The following is a 19709-nucleotide window of genomic DNA, read 5'->3' on the forward strand; positions in this document are numbered from 1 at the left end:
ACATGGACCTCGCATATTGTAAATTACATATTAGCACAATGGTAGATGGAAAATATCTGATTTAACAAATGGCACAATTCATATACTTAAGTACGTAAGAGAAAACTACATAAAATACACAAAGCTAAATTCTATGAATACAACTCAAAATACAATCATCCCACCATCAACAAGCTTTAACAATCAATAAGTGACGCCAAGCCCCCAAATCCCAAACATCCTCCGGAAATTACGAAAAAAAATATCGACAGGTGGTGATGGCGGTGGCTCATGTCCCCAGAATCTCCAACTACTTGACCGGTTGCATCCGACGTTGAAATATACAGGGTATTTAAAGGGATATAGACATTTCATTGTCCCTCTCTTGTTATGGGCCCTCAACATTCTTAAGTGATATGAACAATTTGGCATTGTCACGAAGTTCAAGGATCTGAGACATTTCAGTGTCCAAGAAGAAAATTGGAATCCTAAGAAAAACTGAAGAATTGAAAAAGAATTGAATCTCGAGAAGACTTGAAGAAATCGAAGAGCTGAAAAATTTGAAGTTTTTAAGTGGATAATTTGAAGATTGTAGAGAAGCCGAAGAATGCGAAGCACCCAAGCGGAATTGAAGAAGGGAAGAATTTCAAGATTATTGTGGAGAACCGGAAGGATCCGAAACATTCATACATGTGATGAGAAAAAATGAATCTCAAGAAGGACGGAAGAATTTGAGAAATTTAAAAAATGTGGAGATTGTGGAGAAGCTGAAGGATCCGAGACATTTAAGGGTACAAAGAGAAATGGGATTCCGAGAGGAATGGAAGAAACGAGGAAAAGTAATTTGAAACATATTAAGATTGTGGCGAAGGTGAAGGATCCGAAAAATTTCTAAGAAGAATTGAAGAAACTACAACTGAAGAAAAATTGATTCTCAAGAAGAATTCACGAGAAGAACTAAAGAATCGAAAATTGAAGAATCGCCAGATTTTCGATACTTAGAAAATTTTGAAGATAGTGAAGAAATTGAGGGATTTGAAACCTTTTAGAATTCAAAGAGAAAAATTGAATCCCAGGACAATAAAGAAACGAAGAATCCCAGGAAGAAAGGAAGAACTGAAGATTCATGAATGAAAGATCCTGTTAGAGTTGAAGAATGCAAAGCATTTTAAGAATCAAAGGGGAAAAATTGAATCCTCAGGAATGGAATAAACGAAAAGCTAGAAAAATTAAATCCAATCAAGAGTCAAAGAAACGAAGAATTGAAGAAACTTCTAACATTCTTCCGATTCCTAGAACGCATCGGAGGAAGAACCGAGTCGAACTTGTAAAATTGTGAAACACCCCGAGGTGTCTTACACAAAGACCTCAAATACATCGTTAATTAGCCCGTTCTGCTTCAATCCAGAATGTATCTAAGGCCCTGGATACGGTAACTCTTAGACTAAAGTTGTATTTCGACATGAATGCCGCTAAGTAATTTTGTAATTACGGCATATACCTTTGCAAGATAGAAAAAACCGCTGATCGCTCATTAATAATTAAGTTTAAAAATCAAATGAAAATTAACAAATGGAAAATTCAGAGGTTATAAGCAGCTGAAGGCCACATAATTTACAATAAAGCGAGAATTACAATTAAAACTAAGTACATTACCTTTTGTTACAGCACAAAACTGAGAAATTTGAATTGCTAAAGCTGTGTCTCTATTTACGCCAACGGTAATCGTAGCTTGAATTTTGAAATCGAGCGTCTCAAGTTTAGTACCAGAGTTTAGCTCGCTGACAATTCATGTAACCACATAAACGCAAACGTCACAAATTTGACAATAAAAATTTCCAGTATGTCAAGAAATGGCCGAGAGTGAAATAAACTGCAAACTTTTCGGAATTCCTACACTTATCGTATGGCGCGAAGTCGTATCTCCGCACTCCTTTCACCATTTCACGTTTTAGAAGGAGCTGAACAAGGCGGCCGAAATTCTACGCGCATCCCCGAAATGTACAAGTACCCAAAAGTGCATTAGCACGCTCAAATTTGCACGTTATCACATACTGAATTGTATAAACAACATCAAGGCGAATGAAAGGAGTACGGGGACGATAACTTCTACTGACGGTAAGTCGCCACGGACCACACCCGAGTGACATTCCGATCCCCAGATCTCAGGCGAGATATTTTCCTGGCCGAAATGGAAGCGGAGTACGAGCACATCAAGATCGGGCACATTCGTAACGAGTGGTTGCAGCACCAGCACACTCTGGCGGAGTTGCAAGAGTGTTACTTTCGGAAGCGTCGCCTTCTGTCGATACACGGCACGTACTGCTCCGCGCAGGGGGCCACCTTCTGCTCGCTCATCGCCGTAGTGCTCCACCAAGCGGACGCCATGCAATCATTTATCAACGACGTAAGCCGATCGCCGTCCGAGTCCCATTTAAGCGAACTGTCCACAGAACGACAAACTGATCGGTTTCGCGAGAATCGCCGAGGAGTTCCTGAATTCGTTTTCGATCACCTACTCGATCGAGCCGCCGCTCGAGGATTCGCCCGATTACAAGTTCGCGATGGGCGTCTACACGTGCCTGGCGATGGTCGCGGGCGACGTCGCCGGACGCATCTTCCTAATCGCGGAGAAGCGGTGCCGCGACTGCGTCTGGGGCACGGTCCACCACCTCGCTCGCGTCCGTCACGAATCGATGCGAAGGCTCAAGATGTAAACCACCGCCCGCCGCCCGTTCGCCTGATTAATCGCGTTAGTCTTCAGGCTCGTTTGGACCTTTTTCCACAATTTGACGGCGGATCCCGACGGAATTCTCCTCCTACAGGGCTGCCCGACGATGCTGGCGCGAATTAACGACTGCTTGGAGGGCGATTACGACGGCGAGCTGTGCAAGCGGGCGCTCGAGATTTTGGAGAGGCTGAGCGGCGCGATTCCGAACGTTCGTTATTTGAGGGATATCGAGAGTAACGTGAGTCCGTCGAGGTGTTCTCAGTGGTCGAACAGCGGTCTTTTGTAGATTGACATGCGTCAGCTGAAGAAGCTATCCGATCCGTTCTACAAGGGGGTGCACTTGTTGCCGAGGCGGATATTCAGGAATATCGGCCGTGCGGCTAGTGATTTTCTACACAATAACGCGTATGGAGGTAATTGGTATAATTAGATTAGTAGATTCTACTTGCAATCGTTCAGATTTTTGGATTCTGTTGATCCTCTAAATCCTCTACTTGCTCTAAATTCAGATCCTATCTTGACCTTACTAATACTCTAAAATCTCTTGGCCCACTAGATAGCTTGGGTAAATTTATGGCAATAAAAAGTGGGAAAGTTGTTCAGATAAAGCGCCAATTTTAAATATCCCATCAAAATTGATACGTTACCTGAATTATATCTTCAAATCATTAAGTACTTGCAAATGCAGGTAATACATCGTCTGATTTTTTAGGTTCTGTAGATTCTTTAAATCCGCTACTTTGTCTAGATTTAAGTCCTATAGACCCCCTAAAATTTAGATCGTCTTGATCTTCATTTCAAAACTCTAGGTTTTCTAGATCCTTAAAATACATCAGATCTTTTAGATTTTCTAGATCTTCTAAATCCGTCGCTTTCTCCAGATGCAGACCCCCTAAATGGTTTACAGTCTAGATCGCCTTGACCTGCTTTAAAACATCGATGTTTAGAAAGCCTTATGCATCTTCTAGACCTTGAAAGTTCTTCCGATTCTTTGGATCTTTCAAATCTTATAGATTCTGTAGATCCTATAAATCCATTACTTATTCTAAACTCAGATCTGTCAGATACCATAGATCCTCTACGATCTAAACCGTCCTGATCTTATACTCTAAAACCGCGATCTAGATCGTCTACAATCTCAATCGTATTGATCTTATATATACTCTAAAACATCGACGTTTAGTCTACCACACCTTCTGGATCTGTGAGATTACTCCAATTCTTTAAATCTTGCAAATCTTATAGATTTTGTAGATCTTCTAAATCCGCTACTTAGCCTAGACTTAGATCCTGCACGATCTAGACCATCCTGATCTTATACTTAAAAACCTCGGTGTCCATTACATCTAGATCTTTAAAATCTTTGTGATTCTGTAAATCCTCTAGATTTGGATTCTTTAGATTTTTTAGATGTTATGACTTCTAGATAGATCTATCAGATTTGTTTAAATTCTCTAAATCACCTATACCCGTTACTTCCTCTAGATTTAAGACCTTTAAGTCCCCTAGATTGTTGACAATCGACATCGTCTTGATTTTATATATCTCTAAAACATCAATATGTAGTAGAGACCTTCTAGATCTTTAAAACCTTTCGAACTTTTTAAGATTTTTCAGAACTTTTAGATTTTGTAGATCTTCTAAACCTGGTACTTACACTAGATTGCGATCTCTTAAATCGTCTGGGTTCTGGATCATCTTGATCTTATTCTCTAAAATCTCAATGTGTTCTAGATCCTCTAGAATCTAGATCTTTCAAATTCATAGAATTTAAATCTTTTACATTATGTAGACCCTATAAATTCTCTAGATTTAAATCTTGTAGACCCTCTATATAGTCTAAAATGTATATTGTCTAGATCTCTAGATTGTCCTGATCTTTGTGTTTACGATGTATAGGTAGGGTTGAAAACTACTGGGATTCTTTAGACCCTAGATCTTTAAAATGCCTCCTCTTTAGATTCTGTAGATAGACTAAACTCGCAATTTAGATCGTGTACGATCTAGATCGTCCTGGTCTTATACTCTAACACCCCCCTTCTAGACTCTCCAGATCTTAAAAACCTATGGGGCTATTGATCTTTTAAATCCTGTAGATTTTCAAAACCGCTACTTTCTCTATATTTAAACCCTGTAGAGTTTCAAGATCGTCCACAATTTGGATTGTGTAGATCTTATATATCCCCTAAAATCCATATGGGTTTTCTAGATCCTCTAGATTTTTAAAATCCCTCGGATTCCTTAGATTTTCAAATCTTCCAGATTTTGTAGATCCTCTAAATCCGCTATTTAGATCTTTTGGATCGTGTACGATCTGGATCGTCCTGATCTTCTACTCTAATACCTCGTTAGCCACTATACACCTAGATCTATATCTTTAAAATTCTTCTTCAGATGTTTTAGATTCTGTAGATCCTCTAAACCTGCTTTTGGATCGTGTACGGTCTAGATCTAGATAGTTTGGGTAAATTTATGGTAATGAAAAGTGGGAGCCTTGTTCACATTAAGCGCCAATTTTAAATATTCCATCAAAATCAAAATCGATACGTTACCTGAATTATATCTTGAAATCAATAAATATTGTCAAATCACCGTCTGATTTATTTATGATGCAAACGTTATAGATAAATAAAATAAATAATCTATGCAATCATCCTAAGTGAAAAATCTAACATTTGAACGAATATTTTACACCTAGATTTCTTGAATTTCCGACATCCTTCAGTTTCTCTACATCGCCTAAGTTCACTATTCCTCCATGCATCCGTCAGACCCCTTAGTAGATCCCCTAGAACGTGTACAAGTCCACCGTGCAGGATTTTATATAATGGCTCCTAGACCCCCCCCCCCCCCCCCCCCCCCNGTATCCGGTTTCAAAATAAAGTGACTCACGGTCCATTCTTTTCTAGATGTCAAAAATGCTTTATCGAACCCGCTGCAATGCCGATGCAACCTCAGCGCGGAGATTCAAAGCGAACCTTCGAAGCGTTCACCTCCTCATCGTCCGATAGTCCTGCAAAGCGACGGGGATACATCCTCTAGTACCGTCAGCAAAGTAACAATTGACAAAGAAACGCAAGTGAGATCGCTTCCAAAGTCATACAAACACAAGAAGTGCTCTAAGAGGCACGATAAACGCAACAGGCCCAAGCAGACGAAAGCCAAGGTCTGTCCATCCCCCTCAAACGAGGAAAAGCAAATAAGGTCCATCAACTTGAACGACTCGAAGGGGAGTTTCGCCCCGGACGGCGCGGGTTGCACCTGCCCGGTTAAGAGCGAAAGGCAGATCGTACCGTGGACCCCCGAGAGGAAGATGATCTCATATCTGGCCGAGAGTGACCGTCGCATTCCGGCGGCACGAATCATCAACCGGGTGACTAACACTCAGACGGGGAATAAAAGACAGAGGGTTATCAGTCGAATTAAAATTTCTGGTTTATCTTTTAAGTGAGGTACAATTAGTAAAATTATTAGCCTTTCCCTTTGTTGTATTCGTTGCATGTGTCGATGTGGCTCCTGGAAACTGTCGATGAGATACGGCGATATTTTGGAGACATACCTGATGTATTCGGGTAGCTGCGGGGCTAGATAGATGTCGTTGTGGCCGTAGTGGTCGTTCTTCGGAAACAGATGGAACGTGATGTTTCCTTGCACTTCGTTGACTCGCTTCTTGTTCCCGATTCGTACGAGCTGAAATGAAACTGTAAAAGGAGTGGATCGCTGGGTGGTCGGCGTTTCTCAGACCTTCTCGCTTTGAGTGTACGGGATAAGGTGGTTGTCTTCAGCGTGCACAATCATAATGGGACAGTCAACCGATAGAATGTATTCGTCGGTCTTGAACAAAAACTCGTTCTCCCTCAGGGAGTCCAGAAACGTCGGTTTGAACCAGGGCGTCCATGAAAATATCTAAAATGTCAAGAGTCTAATTGTGCTTTATAATTCATTTTGCGCCTGTGAGAATTTTTGTCTAAAATTATTTCGTTTCAAAAATATTTAGGAATTATTAAAACTGAGAGGGTCCACCCTGTATATATAATCGACGGTGATGCACACATTTTTGAGAGCTGGCAACCGAGATCGACAAAATTTATTGCTGGGTGCATTTTAAATTCGTTACGAGTTAACTAATATAAGTGGCGAATTTAAGAAAAAAAAAAGAACTGCTTCGTATACTAGCCGGAAACATTGCGAATCGTTATCGTATTAATAAGTGAGCGAACATATTCATTTCTGTGCATTTCGCGCTTAAATAAATTGTTACCACGAAAGCGTTGGGGTACAAGGTGCGAAACATTTCGTTGCGCAATATTTGGAGTGGCAAAAGCCAGTTTATTAATCAAAGTTGTGCACCTAATTTGTCTATACGAGGTACTAATAACATAAATAAAAAGTTAAAGACAATTAATTCGTCAAACTTTAAGATGTAGGGGAAAGTTTGAACATTCCATACTGCGGAAGGGGATTATAGGTGTAATTGTACGGACATGAACATTGAATCCTTCCCTACAACATTCATAATATCGTTTTATATTGGGGGGGGGGGTACTCCCCAGACCCCCATATGCTATGTCCTCCCCCAAAACCGGGGTATAAGAACATAATAACAATTGTATAGGAATGAACAATGAATACTTCCCTACAACATTCATAATATCGTCTTATACGGGGGGGTTCCAACACCTGCTTTTTAGGAGTCCCCAACACCTCTTAGAAATAGAGCTTAAAGCGTTTTTGGAAAAAATTCTGGGAAGCCTTTGGGAAGTCGTCTAAATTGTTCCAAGAATATTTATTATAGTGTGCGTAAGTGCATTGAATGTGTAACGGGTCGTCGCTTTAGAATTAGAAAAGTAATTTTTCCAACGGTATATAAGAAAATACACATGTACCGCTTCGTAGCGAACATGAACCAAACATGTTTGGCGAATCAGGAAACGTATTGCAGCAATGCGAGCGCGGTTGCCGCGATCTCTTCGGACCTACAAATCTCGCTCCATTCTGTAAAAAGCGAGCACGTGACAGAAATGCGTCTGTCCTATTGGTGGAAAGGGGAACACGAGTCGTTTTCAGAAAATCGGGTTTGTTTCCGTATTTCTTGCGGGCGAGATTGAAATAGCGAACATTGGCGTTTAATAACAATATCTCATATTATTTTCGCGAAATTGGAGCTGGTATTTTGGAGTCTGCAATATGCTGGGCACTCGCCACGAAGTTAATGTTAACGTTGTGCGAAAAGTCTACTGTGCCATTGCAATTGCAGCGGTCTATTTCCATATTTTTTTAAGGAAGCGGCATTTCACCGGAGAGTGAGTGTGAGAGAGAGAGGGGGGATCAACTGTAAGCTGAAAGGAATCTCATCCACGTCAGCGGTTTGATTTTTTAGTTGAATAAATTAGTGGTCGCTTATTTTTAGGAATTTTCGATTTTCCTTAATATAATTTTGATATTCCTGAAGAAATCAACCTATGAGAAATGGTGGATTTCTTAATACCTTTAATCCATATGCGTATTTATTGGGGTACCATCGAACTAGAGCATTACACTTTGATTTCAGATCTTGGAAGGAGATGAGAGGTCAAGCTTCAGCAAGATAAGGAGAAAGATTCAATTTTATTCAATGCAAGAGGGGTCTTAAAATGTAACGAAATTCGTTACAAATGACATTCAATGACCTTCCAAAGCAACAGAAGAAAGCTTTTCGTATTCTCCTAGGTGCTTTCCAGAGATCTTTAGTGTTTTCAAGGCGATAGAAAGTTTCAAAGCGGTTCTAGGCTAAGAGATTATGGAAATCAGAGCGTTTTGATATATTTCCAGAGCATTCTGCAAATTTTCAGAAAATCAACGTTTCAAAATGTTTGTAGAGGAGAGGTTGGTGAGCAAGGAAGCCACTAGCGGGTGTTTGGAAGGAAGAGAAGATAGGTGCGAAGTTAGGAAAGGGCATATGTGAGGGTAGTAAAATTTTTTAAAGGGAGCGGCATTTCGCCGGAGAGAGATAAAGGGAGCGTGAGAGGGCGATCAACTGTAAGCTGAAAGGAATCTCATCCACGTCAGGGGTTGATTTTTTTAGTTGAATAAATTAGTAGTCGCTTATTTTTAGGAATTTTCGTATTGATTTTGCTTAATATCTAATTTTGATATTCCTGAAGAAATCGACCTATGAGAAATGAAACTTGATCACCTTTGGATTTCTTAATATCTTCAATCCATATGGGTATTTATTGGGGTAGAGGGTAGAGGAGAGGTTGGTAGCAAAGGAAGACACTAGCGAATGGTTGGAAGGAAGAGAAGACAGGTGCGAAGCAGGGGTTACCAAAGAGCCCTAGAACAAGAATTTTGCTTACTTTCATGTAGGAATTGACCGTTAACAATTCCTCGAGATTCGTAAAGGCGCTCTCCAGGAAAAGACCTTTGGGAACGATCGACTCATTGCGCAACTGCGCGACCGTTTTCGCCGCAATCGAAGAGCCGAGTCCGTGGCCCCACACGTACGCGTCGTTACCGGTGTGCGTCCTCGTCCACCTGTACAGGTTTGCCGAATCGTGCACGAGCCCACCTTCGGATAATTCGGCATCGGTGGAATCGCCGTAGCCTTAAACCTCGCGATTAGAACTGACCGAATTAATAGCTCGCAGACCCCAAGAAAGGTACGTAACTCCGCGTATAGATGGCGCACCTCAAATTGGTACAGAAGTACTTGTCTTGGGGTCAAGCCACTTACTGCGGTAATCGAAGGCTATGACGTGAAAGAACCGCCGCAGGATCATGTACTTGTTCTTGCTCGTAATTCTGTTTTCGCCGCTGTCGTGCAAATACAACAGTACCGGATACTTTCCGTCGGCCAAGGCGTCGTCATAGTTGTAACTCGCGCTGGTAACGGCTTCGTAGGTGTACTCCAAGGGTAGAACGTGCCAAACCCCGAGCGTGACGTTATGGTCGACGGGCACGTAGAGGTTTCGCAACCCTTCCAAGCCGATTTCCTTGAAATTTGTAAACCCCCCACTTTCGTTACCGTACGCTGTTTGGTGATGATTAATTAGATTGCGAGACTATCTCCACTTACTTGCTAGAAAAATGACGTAGCGCTGCACGCCGATGGATAGCATGAACGTCACCGGGGGCACCACGAAAATCACAATAAAGGCTAAAACTAGGAGCAGCAGTCTAGAATTTCGTGTAGGTGAATCGGCAGTTGATTTGAGTATACTCACAAAGTGGTCACCGCAATTAAACAGCACCGGTACCTCTGACAACAACTGACCTTTTCGTCTCTGGTGTACAGCTCGTAATCGTAATCCATGTAGCAGTTTATCGACGGTATACTCTCGATTACCGACCTTCGTTTAATGGCCATTTCGGGCCGAAAACGTTGGAGAATAATATCTATCACAGTAAAAGGTGGGTTTGAGGTTTATGTCGGTTCGAAACTGAGTAAATAAGATTAATCGAGTGCTGATAAGATACGGAGAACATAAAAAAACGAAGTGGGGAGCCTGTGAGCCTGTGACACATTTAACGTACACAACTGATCAATTTTAATAGTCGATCCTCCATTACTCGCATGCCTGTAGAGTAGGATTGTGCTTGGGATTTGAAAAAGGTCAATGCTACTAAAATTACCTTCAAAATGGTTCAGTTTCTGATTTGGTTTCAAGTCAGAGCCAAACTGGCTTCAAAATAATTTCGTTTAAACGATATTGTATCAGAAGAATATGTTGTGCAAGGAGGTGTTTCTGTGACTGTCAGGAGAACATTATCTATGAGGAAGTCTTTTCTAAGCTCAGAAGAAATATTTCCAGACGTTTGTATAAACTGTTGTATCAGGAGCATATGTGGTTCGTGTATACCTTCTTTGAATCGTTAATTCTGTTGTCGTTCGAGGTCGCGCAGAACTTTTGTTTTCTTCCGACTCGCGCACTCCTTGTATAAGACGCATTCTCGTTTATTACTTGCAAGACGATACACGCCATTGCATACTTGACATTGTTGTCGACCATTTTTGGGATATACTGGCGCTGTGTTAAATTGGGTGAAGTTTTCTTTCGTTATTCTACTTCCAAGCTTCGCTGACGCTATTTGCGGAGGATTTATCTTACAAGTTTTAAGGTCGTTTTGCGACAATTACTCATTCACTTTTACTTTGAATAATCATTTTTAGGCTTTACTTCATTATCAGCATTATTCGAAACCAATATTTCGGAGTGGAAACGCTGAATTTGGGATTTTTTCAATATTGCGCTGGAAAAGATTAGAAAGACACGCGCACGTATTTCTACCTTACCGGCAGAACTACCCGCCATTTTAAGTGAAACCAAACAGCTGAGTTTTATCTGAACCCAATCATACGAAGTTCGTTGACCTACTTCATTCTACCAACATTGACCTACTTCGAGATTTACACCCGGAGATGTTGTGGAAACCCAATCGCAAGTAACTTTTACGAAACGTTTGGAGATTGTTACTGTGTAAATTGCCCCGATACATCCGATTTCACTTACGCTACTTGCTTCGTTACGAAAGATATACCGTCCGACAAGTGAATTTGTTGCCGATTTGTTACTACGCAAGATGGAAAATTACATGGCCTTGTAGGTAAATTTAACTAAAAACAAGATATGTGGAAATTATTGAATCGTCACTCATTTATCACACTTAGATTATAAACTGAAGAGCTTTGGTTAGCGTAATCTCGCCCCCGCAAGATAGGTAGCGTCGACCCTCGTTCGGGGTTTCGAGCCTACAGTTGAAATTCGAAGACAATCACGGAATTAGGTGTCGTAGCTCAATTTTGACTACAGTTTTTTACCACCCCCATGACTGCTTCATTCACGGAGAAAATAGTTAGTTACAAACAAGAAGTCAGTACATACATCAAACGAATCGGTAATTTCCACATATTAAAATAAAATGATCAAAACTTATATGAATGTTATTTCACGGACAAGACCAAGTAATCAACATCAATAAACATAAATTAAGCAAACATTACACCAAAAACGTAAACAATTACAAACAAAAGGATAACGGTATTAAACATGTCATTCTGCATTGCGGTTAAACCAAGTATATTTCAAAAACAAAGATTCAAACACACAAAGAAATATAAAAGGTGGCATACAAAACACAAATACGATATAAAGAAATGCAACAATTACTACCTGCATTAAATAACACAAAATAACAACAAACATTTATGGAGTGACGCGTTCACGACCGCCATTCAAGACAAGATGCCAAACGTAACCCCCATTCGTGCTTTTTAGATGGCGCAGGCAGCTTTTTCCCCACCTAGAAATTGCATGGTTGCCAACTCTCAAAAATGTATGTATCGTCGTAAGTTGTATGTACAGGGTGGAACTTGGTCCGAGACCAAAACCAACGATTTTTCAGTTATGGTTTGTTTTACTTTTAAGAATTTACCCATACTAGTTTGTTTACGTTGCTATTGAATTGAAATTTTTATGCTTTCACATAGGTACAGATGTAAAGACAATTATAGTAGTCGAACCAAATTTTACTTTTGCTAGGTTAAAGTCATTCGAATTATTCAGTCATTTTAAGTATTAGTTGCAGTTCTCAGTATACGATTAGCCTCAGTGTCAGACGTTACATTGCTATACGCGATATTTTGTGCATTACTCCCGATATTTACTAAAGAATAACTTGCGCCTATTCAGATTACTATTACTATTTTTCCCTTTTGTTTGTAGGTGAGAACCCCGACCCACCGTAACATAGTCCGTATAGATTTGATATGGAGTCATTCTTCACTGAGTTTGTCTTTGTTAAAAATTCCCCTAGGTTCAGGTGCGTATTTGTTGGTATATGAAGTTCTTTATCTACGGAAAGTAGACAAACGACACAAAAGGTACGGTCCGTCCCAGATCCCAAACCGTAGATATCAGTAGATAGGTTTGCATTTGGATATCGACCAAAGTTCATGAATATGCGTGCTGTCTTTCCTGCCAATGTTACTTTATGCGTCGAATTTTATTTCTATTTGGATTTGTTTTAAATTGACCAGCTAATAATTTTCATTCGATTGGTTAAACTCATTTAGGTTGATTAGCGACTTCAATTCTTTCTGTATGAATCTGACTTGAACTGTGTCGCTGTGTGCAGTAGTTATAAAAGCCCACGTAGCGGCATTAATCTCAAAAAAACTTTAGTGTAAGGTTACCGTACCCAGGACCTTCAGATACCTTCTGGACTGGAAGACAAGAGCATAGCGGGGCAGTAGTATTTTTGCGTCATTACTGAGCCACTGGGTGAATCGCTGCAAGTGGTGAATCGGTTAAGGCGATCAACGCTTGTCCGGTACGTGCTGCGCGGGTAAATCAAATTTTGAACGTTCAGTTTAAATAAAAAGTTGCAAAAGGAACTAAATCGCAAATTACAGACAGCGGAACTCGTTAAAATTTCTAATTTTAAAATTGCAAATTGTCTCTTAAAAGAGGGGGTAGAAATTGTTACTGTTTAACCAACGATTAGGAAAGAAAAGGAGTGACCACTTTGTTAGGCGGTACGTGACTCTGTAACGGAATTTTGAATTTATAATTGTAAATGAAAGTAGAATTTGACTTTTTCTTGAATTTTGTTTAGTACTTATATGGAATTATTTTGAGGATTTTGAGTTTTCTTGAGAACTGCAAGCGAGTGATTAATAAGAATAATCGTCTATTTTTATTTTCAAGTAAATAGAACAGGTTCACTTTCCTTAAACGGTAATTTCAACTAAAATTACTGTTTGTGCATATTGATTAGAATTTAATGCACGCAATAGGTATTTCCATTGTTAGCGCTGTATTATTATTACTTTGTTTTATTAGGTAAGTACTAAAATCAATAATCAATTGCATAGAAAGGTCTTGCTCGAGTTTTACTTTACCTCGCGTCACTTGTAAACGTTCTTGAAGCAACTCCAATCCGTGTAATGAAAGGCGATATTCTATTTTGTGTTCTTTTCGCAATTTTTCAGCGTTCGATTCACAGTTCGCAAATCGGAATTAGTACGTCGTCAAATTTGGTCGAGGAATGTGGAGCGAAGGTTATCGAAACGATTTTTGGACAAGAACCGGTTTACTTCCTTTACTATAAAAACATGAACCATCTTTTACCGTTCCATGTAAGTAATCCCAAGATTCTTGTTAACACCAAAGACATGTGGTCTCGCTTATCCTCTCTCAACAATTTCGTAATTCAAGCTGCCAATTTGAGCATATTTGAGGAAAGCATGGAATTTTTGAAGTTGGTTCAATCTAATGTGGGCAATGGACGATTTCTAGTGATAACTAATCATAGAAATTTAGCGAAACCCGTCTTCAAGTGGTATTGGAAGAACAACATTGTTTACGTCGCAGTGTTGACTATCGACGCCAAAAACCGCACGAAGTCGCTTCTATTTACGGGAGATCCAAATGACGCGTTGAATGATTGCGGACGTAAATTAAACGTGATCAACAGTCAAAGTTGTACAGGTTCATTTACGAACACAATTCCTAAAGCTACCAGGAACTATAATGGCTGCCCTGCGACTGTCGGCATCCCCATTAAATCGCGGTACGAGTTTGATCCAAGACCGTACACCTTGAATGTTATCCAGACAGTATTAAACATTTCTTTCGTCCTTGTTGATGTGAGCACACCTTTCCTAAATATGCCTGAAATAATGAGCGATTTACCCCTGACGATTTATACATTTCAAAATGGTCGTATCAGTCATGTGTACGCAAGAGACAACGTTGTGTTCGTTGTCCCTCCAGCAGATAAAATATCGTATATTGAGGTTTTGATAGTTGCGTTCAAGAAAGAAGTTTGGGTATCGATTCTTCTGACGTTTGTGCTATTCGCCACAGCTTGGTACGTTATCTGTCGATTTAAAGCGAGATTTAGTACTATCATAGTGAACACTATCAGTATCACACTCTCTGGCAGTTCCAACTACATTCCCAACAGTTCAACTGCAAGATTCTTAATCATGTGTTACATCATATACAGTGTACACATACAAACCGCGTACGTTGCGGAACTAATGCGGTTGTTGATGTCGCTACCAACGGAAAAACACATTGAGAGCTTAGACGAGCTCTTGGGGACGAATCTTCAAATTCAGATAGATGTTGAGTCTACATTAATGTTTCATACGTTTCAGTTTAACAAATCAAAATTTCGCGGGTTAGAAAAACGAATTCTAGGTAACGGTGACCCGCACAACTTAACAGAAAGCTGGTATGCTAATAAACATTTTTCATTCTCTATACTTCTAAAGACCTTACAATCGATTGAATTGAAGTTGAAAGTGTCGCCTCCACCTTATTTTGTTGAGAATGAACATTTTACGACTATCACGAATGTATTTTTGAGTGAGAAATCGGCCTTTATTGATAGTATGGACGAGATTATTGATAGGCTGACTGAAAGTGGATTCTACGACAAGTTGGATCAAGATAGAAAGTTCGACGCAGAGGAGAAGAAGAGCCAATTCATTTCTGAGGAAGAAGTGGTGGCTTTTTCTTTTGAGCACCTCAGCGGGGTCTTTGTGGTATTCGGTTGTGGTTTGTTATTATCAACTTTAACGTTTTTTGGAGAGCTAATTGTGCATCGTTTTACGATGTGATCTTACTGTCCAATGCATTTTTAATTGTGCTTTGTTCACTTACCACTAAATTTGAGTGTGGAAAAATGTATTTGCGTGCAAATGCATAACTTGTTAATAAATGAACCTTACATGTTTCCATTTATTTAGTACCAATTAAACAGAAGGCACTGTTGCGTTACCGAGAATTTGTCTGACTGAAAAATAAATTAACACAAGCAAATATTACAGTATTGAGAGGTTCCACCCTGTAAATACAACTTACGACGATACATACATTTTTGAGAGTTGGCAACCATGCAATTGCTAGGTGGAAAAGCTGCCTGCGCCATCTAAAAAGCACGAACGGGGGTTACGTTTGGCATCTTGTCTTGAATGGCGGTCGTGAACGCGTCCCTCCATAAATATTTGTTGTTATTTTGTGTTATTTAATGCAGGTAGTAATTTCTTTATATCGTATTTGTGTATTGTATACCGCATTTTATATTTTGTGTATTTGAATCTTTGTTTTTGAAATTTTCTTGGTTTAACCGCAATGCAGAATCACATATGTGATACCGTTACGCTATTGTTTGTAATTATTTACGTTTTTGGTGTAAATCTTGCTTAATTTATGTTTATTGATGTTGATTACTTGGTCTTGTCCCTGAAGTAACATTCATATAAGTTTTGATCATTTTATTTTAATATGTGGAAATTACCGATTCGTTTGATGTATGTATGACTTGTTGTTTGTAACTAACATTTTCTCCGCGAATGAAGCAGTCACGGGGGTGGTAAAACTGTAGTCAAAATTGAGCTACGACACCTAATTCCGTGACTGTCTTCGACATTCAACTGTAGGCTCGAGACCCCGAAACCAGTGGCGGGTTATCTATCTTGCAGGAACGGGATTACGCTAATCAAAGCTCTTTGGTTTAGAATCTATGTGCGATAAATGAGTGGCGATTGTTGTACAACTTTGGTTGGACGTCCAAATGCTGCTTGGGTAAATGGTGAAAAATTGTAAGAGATACCTACTAAAATTACCAATTGTGAGTTAGCCGACGGAAAAATTTTTTTCGAAGAAAGATCACTATTTAAGATTTAATACGCTAGTGTTTCAACCCTACAATGTAACAGCCGTTACAACATTGAAAGTTTTCAAGGCACAGATTTTCAGTGGGACGTTTCATCTTGGAGAAACCATCATAAACTTCATATTTTTATATGAACCAAAAAAGTGTACATAAGTATATTGAGTATCATTTTTTATTATTTACAATGATGTATGGCACAATATAATTGCTTATTAGGAATTTCATTTACAGGAACCACCATCAACATTTAATAAATGGACTGTCAATGATAAACGCGCATACTGCAGGTAAGAGAGAAGGGAAAACTAAGAGGACGAACTGTCTCTTACGGTTACGCACCTGATTGGTTTTTCCAATTTAATTTCTTCTTTTGAAGGAACCTATCAGATGCGTAACGGTAAGAGGCAGCTTGCCCTCTTAGTTTTCCCTTCTCTCACCTGCAGTATCCGTGCTTCATTTATTATATGTCAATGGGAACCACCAATGAATTAATGTGACATTTTGTCAAAGCCTACTACACCAAAATGTTGAACTTTGATTGTCAGAAGAAAAGTTGCAAATTGTTCACATTTTGGTGTAGTAGACATTGACAAAATAATTCATTGATGGGAAGAGGGGGGTTTTCTTTTTCTAGTCCCCTGTAAACAGCAGCTCCCAAGCATGTGAAGTCTGTTGTCTCTATTCCCAAGTCAATCATCTTTGTGGTACCTAAAACCAATGTTTTAAAAACAGAGGACGAGACTAAAAAGCCCTCCTGGAAGCTGTGGACCCTAAGTGTAAGGATTACATTAGACAGGATGATCAAAATTGACCGTAATCAGAGAAGGGCAATCTTTCCACACCGAAGCTATCCATTTTGACTGTATATAGTTAGACCTCCCCCCCCCCTCGCAGCATCTGATGTACTTGTCAAGTTTCTCTTGAGGAGCCATCTAAAACAGTAGACTTTAGAAGGTGTTGTTTTACCGGCGGCTTACTATTCATCGAGTGTTGACCGAAGTCACATTTAAAATTTGAGTTTTAATACTCATACTTGATCCACGTTGTTGATGTACTTCCGCCATTGTCCAGCGATTTGAAGCACTGTTCAGTAATGGTAATTTCGTCCTTTAAGCATTGATTACTGGAAAGGACGAAATTACCATTACTTTCATTGCTTACTGTTTCCTTGAAGATCGGATGGATTTCTTCTTGTTCTATTGAGTGGTGCGACATCATTTCCGTCCGTATCTATCAAGAAATTTGCCACAATAGTTTTCGTTCAAAAGTAAAGCAGAAATGTCTATCTATCGGTCAAGGGCTATTTATAGCACAGCTCTTTAGTACACACGTCGATAAAGAACTGGCTGTAGCTCAAGTAACGGTAACGGGCTCATAAGCGTCACGTGGCGGTGTCTGAAGTAGAAGCTGCGATTGAAGAGGCACCTGGCGAACTATTTAAAACGAGACTTGAAGACAAAAAACCAGTGTATCCTATGCAAAAAAAATCCGCTGAATCCGAAAATTGTAGGTATTTCCCCTGACCGGAAACTCCCGGAATATATTGTTATAAACAAAAAAACGAAGAAAAAATGAGAAAATGGTCACTTCATTTCCAAAACAACGTAGGTTGCATAGTGATTGATTAATTAAATAAACAAGTTGAAAAAACAATGCTTTGTCTTTCAAAAAAGGTTGTACCGGGTGACCCGATAAAACTGTTCCTCGGCTATATCTCGAGAACCGTTCGTCATATGACTTAGAGAGGGGTAAAAGAAATTATTGGGTAAATCGGTCATGAAGAATCGCTGGAAAATAGTTGTAAAATTGACCAACAGAGGGCGTAACTGCCGTCTTAAATTTTAAAATTACATTTTCTTTAGATATCGCATAATAAACTGAATTTTTTTTCACATTTTTAAAGAGAACCAGTTGATCTATCATTTTCGTAAAAACAATTTCTCAGTTAATTCAAAAACAAAGATGATGTGGGGCGTTCAATTGTTTTTTGCAATAACCTTCTCTATTGTAACTTCTTAACGGTTTGACCGATTTTAGTAAATTTGGTATGTTTGGAAAGAGCATTCCTTGGCCAATGAGAATCAATCAAAATATAGTTAATTTAGTTGAATCCTTCTCGGCCAGGGGGCTAGTTTTGACACTATGACCCAAAATCCTAAAAAATCAAATGGAATGATATGACTTTTTCTTTCTTGGGCCTCCACGTGCCCTTATCCTCCGCGTGCAAAACTCACTCAATTTTAATAAATCAATTTTGAATTGCAACTTGCATTATTCGTATACCGCGCCATTGACCAAACAAAAGGGAATTTTTCGAACTGTGGGGTGCTATTCGAAAAACGACAGATAGAGGGTTTTAGGTGGGCCCTTCGGCCTCCACGGCGCCCTTGCTTTCCGCGTGCAAAACTCACTCAATTTCAATAAATCAATTTTGAATTGCAACTTGCATTATTTGTATACCGCGCCATTGATCAAACAAAAGGGAATTTTTCGAACTGTGGGGTACTTTTCGAAAAACGACAGTTAAAGGTTTTTAGGGGAGCCCTTGGGCCTCCACGGCGCCCTTACCCTCCGCGTGTAAAACTCACTCAATTTTAATAAATCAATTTTGAATTAATGAATTGCAACTTGCATTATTCGTATACCGCGCCATTGACCAAACAAAAGGGAATTTTCGAACTGTGGGGCACTGTTCGATAAACGACAGTAGAGGGTTTTAGGTGAGCCCTTGGCCCTCCACGGCGCTTTTATCCTCCGCGTGCAAAACTCACTCAATTTTAATCAATCAATTTTGTATTGCAACTTGCATTATTCGTATACCGCGCCATTGACCAAACAAAAGAGAATTTTTCGAACTGGGGCACTTTTCGAAAAACGACAGTTAGAGGGTTTTAGGTGGGTCCTTGACTCTCCATGGCGCCCTTATCCTCCGCGTCCAAAACTCACTCACTCACACACTTGCGCAATTTGTCCACTTCGGGGACGAATTTGTCGAGGTTTAGGGCTCTTTTCCAAAAAGGGGATGAAAATTGGCCCCGGTGCAATCACTTTCGAAGGCTGTTGATTTAAAAAAAAAGAATGTAACTTCAGCGCGATCCTAGTTATTTTTTGTTTCCCCGTTTAGGTTGGTACCATTCCAAAAGCGAATGTCCCTAAAGGTGGGTTCATAGCTCTCCGTTCATCCGTTGCGTTGGTCTGTCAAACGGATAATGCATTTTATTAAGGTTCATAGCAATCCGTCCACATTGTACATTTGCAACGTATAACCATAACCTAAATTTTATTTTGTACTGTACCCTCCGTGATTTTCAGTATGTAAAAATGGTACGAA

The 19709-nt window shown here is 39.7% G+C and overlaps 2 protein-coding genes and 1 long non-coding RNA gene across 4 annotated transcripts; 1 reads left to right on the forward strand and 2 right to left on the reverse strand.

Moving 5' to 3' along the window:
- Positions 1–1748: 1748 nt before the first annotated feature.
- LOC116181125 lies at positions 1749–6190 on the forward strand. Of its 2 annotated transcripts, none has more exons than XM_031501401.1 (7): positions 1749–1883; positions 1935–2097; positions 2142–2386; positions 2433–2692; positions 2744–2948; positions 2997–3123; positions 5620–6190. In XM_031501401.1, exons 1-7 carry the CDS (start codon positions 1833–1835, stop codon positions 6159–6161), a joined length of 1593 nt encoding a protein of 530 aa, XP_031357261.1. In that variant the 5' UTR covers positions 1749–1832; the 3' UTR covers positions 6162–6190. The 2 variants fall into 2 exon arrangements, with proteins under 2 accessions (XP_031357261.1, XP_031357262.1); XM_031501402.1 differs by having other exon boundaries at positions 1795–1883; positions 1938–2097.
- Positions 6121–10146, reverse strand: LOC116181126 (lysophosphatidylserine lipase ABHD12-like). The gene is made up of 7 exons (XM_031501403.1): positions 9916–10146; positions 9768–9868; positions 9426–9722; positions 9049–9296; positions 6455–6616; positions 6270–6400; positions 6121–6226 (listed from the first exon to the last, which is right to left on the reverse strand). Exons 1-7 carry the CDS (start codon positions 10056–10058, stop codon positions 6181–6183), a joined length of 1128 nt encoding a protein of 375 aa, XP_031357263.1. The 5' UTR covers positions 10059–10146; the 3' UTR covers positions 6121–6180.
- A 6373-nt stretch (positions 10147–16519) lies between these two features.
- Positions 16520–17719, reverse strand: LOC116180642. The gene is made up of 2 exons (XR_004147152.1): positions 17356–17719; positions 16520–17310 (listed from the first exon to the last, which is right to left on the reverse strand). It is a non-coding gene; the product is annotated as an uncharacterized LOC116180642 (long non-coding RNA).
- Positions 17720–19709: the final 1990 nt, after the last annotated feature.

This window comes from Photinus pyralis, unplaced genomic scaffold (genome assembly GCF_008802855.1).
Source record: "Photinus pyralis isolate 1611_PpyrPB1 unplaced genomic scaffold, Ppyr1.3 Ppyr1.4_LG9, whole genome shotgun sequence".
Classification (NCBI taxonomy): Eukaryota; Metazoa; Arthropoda; class Insecta; order Coleoptera; family Lampyridae; genus Photinus; species Photinus pyralis.